Raw genomic sequence first — 3,243 nt, 5'->3', positions numbered from 1 at the left:
TCCCGGAGGAGACTGAAGCAGTGCAAGATTGGATGATGAAGGTGTTTGAGGAGAAGGACAAGCTTCTCACTCACTTCAAGCAGCACGGTCATTTCCCTGGCGAAGTCTACAAGTACAAGAGTATCTCCATGTTTCAGGTTCTGGCGAATTTCTTTGGATTTGGCCTCGTTGCTGTTTCTGTTATGTACTTCCTGTCTGTTGGACTCCTGCCGACAATCGGCGGCTTGCTGCGCCTCGTCTGGTCGAAGTGAAGTCAGATACGGTAGACGACACGTTTCTGCCCTTTGGTTGCCTCTGTGGACTACAATCATGCAACACCTTAGCATATTTCTTGCTGCTTGGGTGAAAGCGATGGTGATTGATGTCCATAGAAGTTTAGCCTTGGATCATTCCTTGCAACGGAAGGTTGGTGGTTATGCTCCAATACCTGCACTTCTTTCTTCTACTGCATTTCAAAGGCAGAGTGTGCAACACGAGGAAACTGGAGGGCTGAATGATTGTAGGCCCCAGTAGAGTAACCTCACCGCGCGCGGCAATGGCTTTCACCCCATCCTCTCCTCCTCTTGCCCTGTCTCCCCGATTCTCCACATGCCCCCTCCTCTCCTGCCCTCCACTGCTCTGCCCTTCGCTGCCCTGCTCCTCCTCTCCCCTCCCCTCCCCGCCCCGCCCCGCATTCAACCCGCTGCTCACTCACTCCCGCTGCCAGCATGGCTGAGGTGCATCCTCTACTGCGAATTCGACCCCCACAGGGGACCCCGCCCTGTCTTCCAGGCGCCGGAGAACCTGGTCAGCGCAGACACGTGCGACTATCTCTCCGACCATCTCATCGCCTCCAGCGAGCTCTGCGGCCATCTCATCAGCGTCACTGCCTTCGGTCTGCGCTTCGTCGGCCACCCCGAGCACATCCGAGACGAGCACTACGAGAGGAACCAGGTGCCTCATGGCAGAGGGAGCGCGTTCCCTCCTCCTCTCCCTCCTCCTCTTCCTCCCTTTCCCCTCCATTTCCTCCCACTTCTTTACCCTTCCTCCCCCTCCCAGTCATGCACACCTCCCGCCCCGACTCCCCACCTTCTCACACACACCTACTCCTTCCTCTCCCAGCTCCCTCCCCCTTCCCCTCCTTCCCTCTCCCTCCCTCCCTCCCTCCCTCGGCGTTTCTGACCATGGTTGTAGTTCATGTTCAACGTTTGCTTCGTGTTCGATGCGACCACCGACGTCAGCGCCTACCAGCCCATTGTCAAGCAAGTCGCCTCCGACTTTCGGCTAATGGAGACACAGGTGAATGTTTCGCTTCATCGCCCTCCTCCTCCTTCTCCTCCTCCCTCTCCTCCCTCCCTCTGCTCCTCCTGTTCCTTCCTCTCTTTTTCCTCCCTCTCCTCGTATCCCCTCCTGATATGCCTCCTCCACCCCGTCTGGCCACTTCTCCCGCCTCCCTTCCTCCTTCCTTCTCCACCCACGTCCACGTCCGCTTCTTCCCCTCCTCCTCGTCCTCAACTTACGCCTACCAAACTTTTCAGCATCGCTTCCTATCGTCTCAGAGCAACCACGAGCAAACGCAGGCAATCATCCAGGGGATTATTCATGATATCAACACACTGGGACAATTCTCTATGCCGCCAACTGGTTGCCTTGCGAAGACTTTGATGTTTTGTTGAGCCCCCCCTAACCAACACTATTATCTCCTCTCTTTCATCTCTTCTCTTCAACACTTCCTCCTGCTCCTCTGCCAATCTTCTTTCCCTACTCTCCCATCTCTTCTCCTTCGCCCTTCTCTTCTCTGATTCCTGCTTTCTGTTCTTCTCTCCTCGCACATTTTTCACTTGTCTTACATGGCTTCAGGTGTATCCGACATTCCTTATTTTCCTAAGAACAATCCTGAGCCCATTCGACTGCAGCAGGTCAGATTGTGCCTGTCATTGTGAGCATGCAAGATGAAAGGCGTCGGTAACCGCAAAGACGAAACGACAGCGATGACGACAGCGAAGATGATGAAGATGATGATGATGATGGAGATGATGATGGAGATGATGATGATGATGATGATGATGATGATGATGATGATGATGATGATGATGGAGATGATGGTGGAGATGATGGAGATGATGGAGATGATGGAGATGACGGAGATTTTCATTGAGATGATCTTCGAATTCAATCGTTCTTTTCCTGATCTACAAGCAGTGTCTGCCGCGAGCGTCTATACCTGAAGTCAGACCACACGAAGTTCCGGTGAAGGACGGAGTCTGATGGGACGATGACCATGACGAAATCTTTCAAGGTCTGGGTAGCATCGAAAGATTCGATCAAACTTGCCGATCCTCTTCTCCTCAAGCTCGTCTCCTTCTTTGACGGTAGCAGCAGCAACCCTCCCTTGCTCTTGCCTCGGGCTGCGAGGAGAGTCGCTGATCGACTGATCGACCTGCTGGCAGGCGTCAGCGACATCATGACGATCTCGATCAAGTCGGAGATGGAGCTGGAGTTTGTCCTTGCTAAGGTATCCACCGCTCCTCGCCTCTCCGAGGGCAGTGACATGGCACCAGGTCTCGTGGCTGCTGCAGAGGGAGATGGAGGTCGTGCGAATGATCGACAAGATTAGACTCAAGTGAAGGGACGGCAGGTCCTGCTGCTCCAGCTGACGCCTCCTCCAGCAACTGCTATGCGACCACCAAGAAGCTCAGGGAGCTCCTCCTCGACGAGAGGAAGCGAACGCGCTGTTCTCACCATGGTGGGATGACGTGGCGGGCGCAGGCTCAAGGATCAGTGCGTGAGGTACTGCCGGGCTTCTGAGGACGCGCCGCCGCCAACGATCCCCAGGTCTTGAGAGTCTCTTTGGTATCCTTGTGCGCTGAATGTTGTTGAAGAGCCTTCCAATTCCTCTGCTCCCTGCAGCATGGAAAGCGCCCCAGCGAGGTAGTTTCGTCTGCCTCTCCGTCTGCTCTTCTTGTCTCCTCTCGTTCCGTTTAATCCGTTTCTCTTGTCTTCTCCTCTCGTTTTCTTTCCATCCCTTCCCATCGCTTTTTCTCACCTCCTCACCTCACCTTCTATCTCAATTCATCTCGTCAGTACCGTTTTCACCTCCTCTCCTCTCCTGTCCTCTCTCCTGTCCTGTCCTGTCCTCTCCTCTCTCCCCTACCCCCCCCTTCTCTCCTTTCCCCTCCTTTCCTCTCCTCTCCTCTCTCTCTCTCTCTCTCTCTCTCTCTCTCTCTCTCTCTCTCTCGTACTCTCTCTCTCTCTCTCGTATTG

General features: G+C 54.4%; 1 protein-coding gene across 1 annotated transcript; it reads left to right on the top strand.

Annotated features, from left to right (window-relative positions):
* Positions 1 to 588: 588 nt before the first annotated feature.
* GUITHDRAFT_141484 (hypothetical protein) lies at positions 589 to 2,606 on the top strand (the record flags this gene model as incomplete). The annotated part of the gene is made up of 7 exons (XM_005828927.1): positions 589 to 933; positions 1,174 to 1,278; positions 1,518 to 1,623; positions 1,840 to 1,898; positions 2,279 to 2,351; positions 2,430 to 2,494; positions 2,541 to 2,606. 7 exons carry the CDS (start codon positions 589 to 591, stop codon positions 2,604 to 2,606), a joined length of 819 nt encoding a protein of 272 aa, XP_005828984.1.
* Between the last annotated feature and the right edge of the window lie 637 nt (positions 2,607 to 3,243).

Source organism: Guillardia theta (assembly GCF_000315625.1).
Source record: "Guillardia theta CCMP2712 unplaced genomic scaffold GUITHscaffold_55, whole genome shotgun sequence".
Classification (NCBI taxonomy): Eukaryota; class Cryptophyceae; order Pyrenomonadales; family Geminigeraceae; genus Guillardia; species Guillardia theta.
The sequence above is the reverse complement of the archived record's forward strand: the minus strand, read 5'-3'. Positions and strand labels throughout refer to the sequence as shown.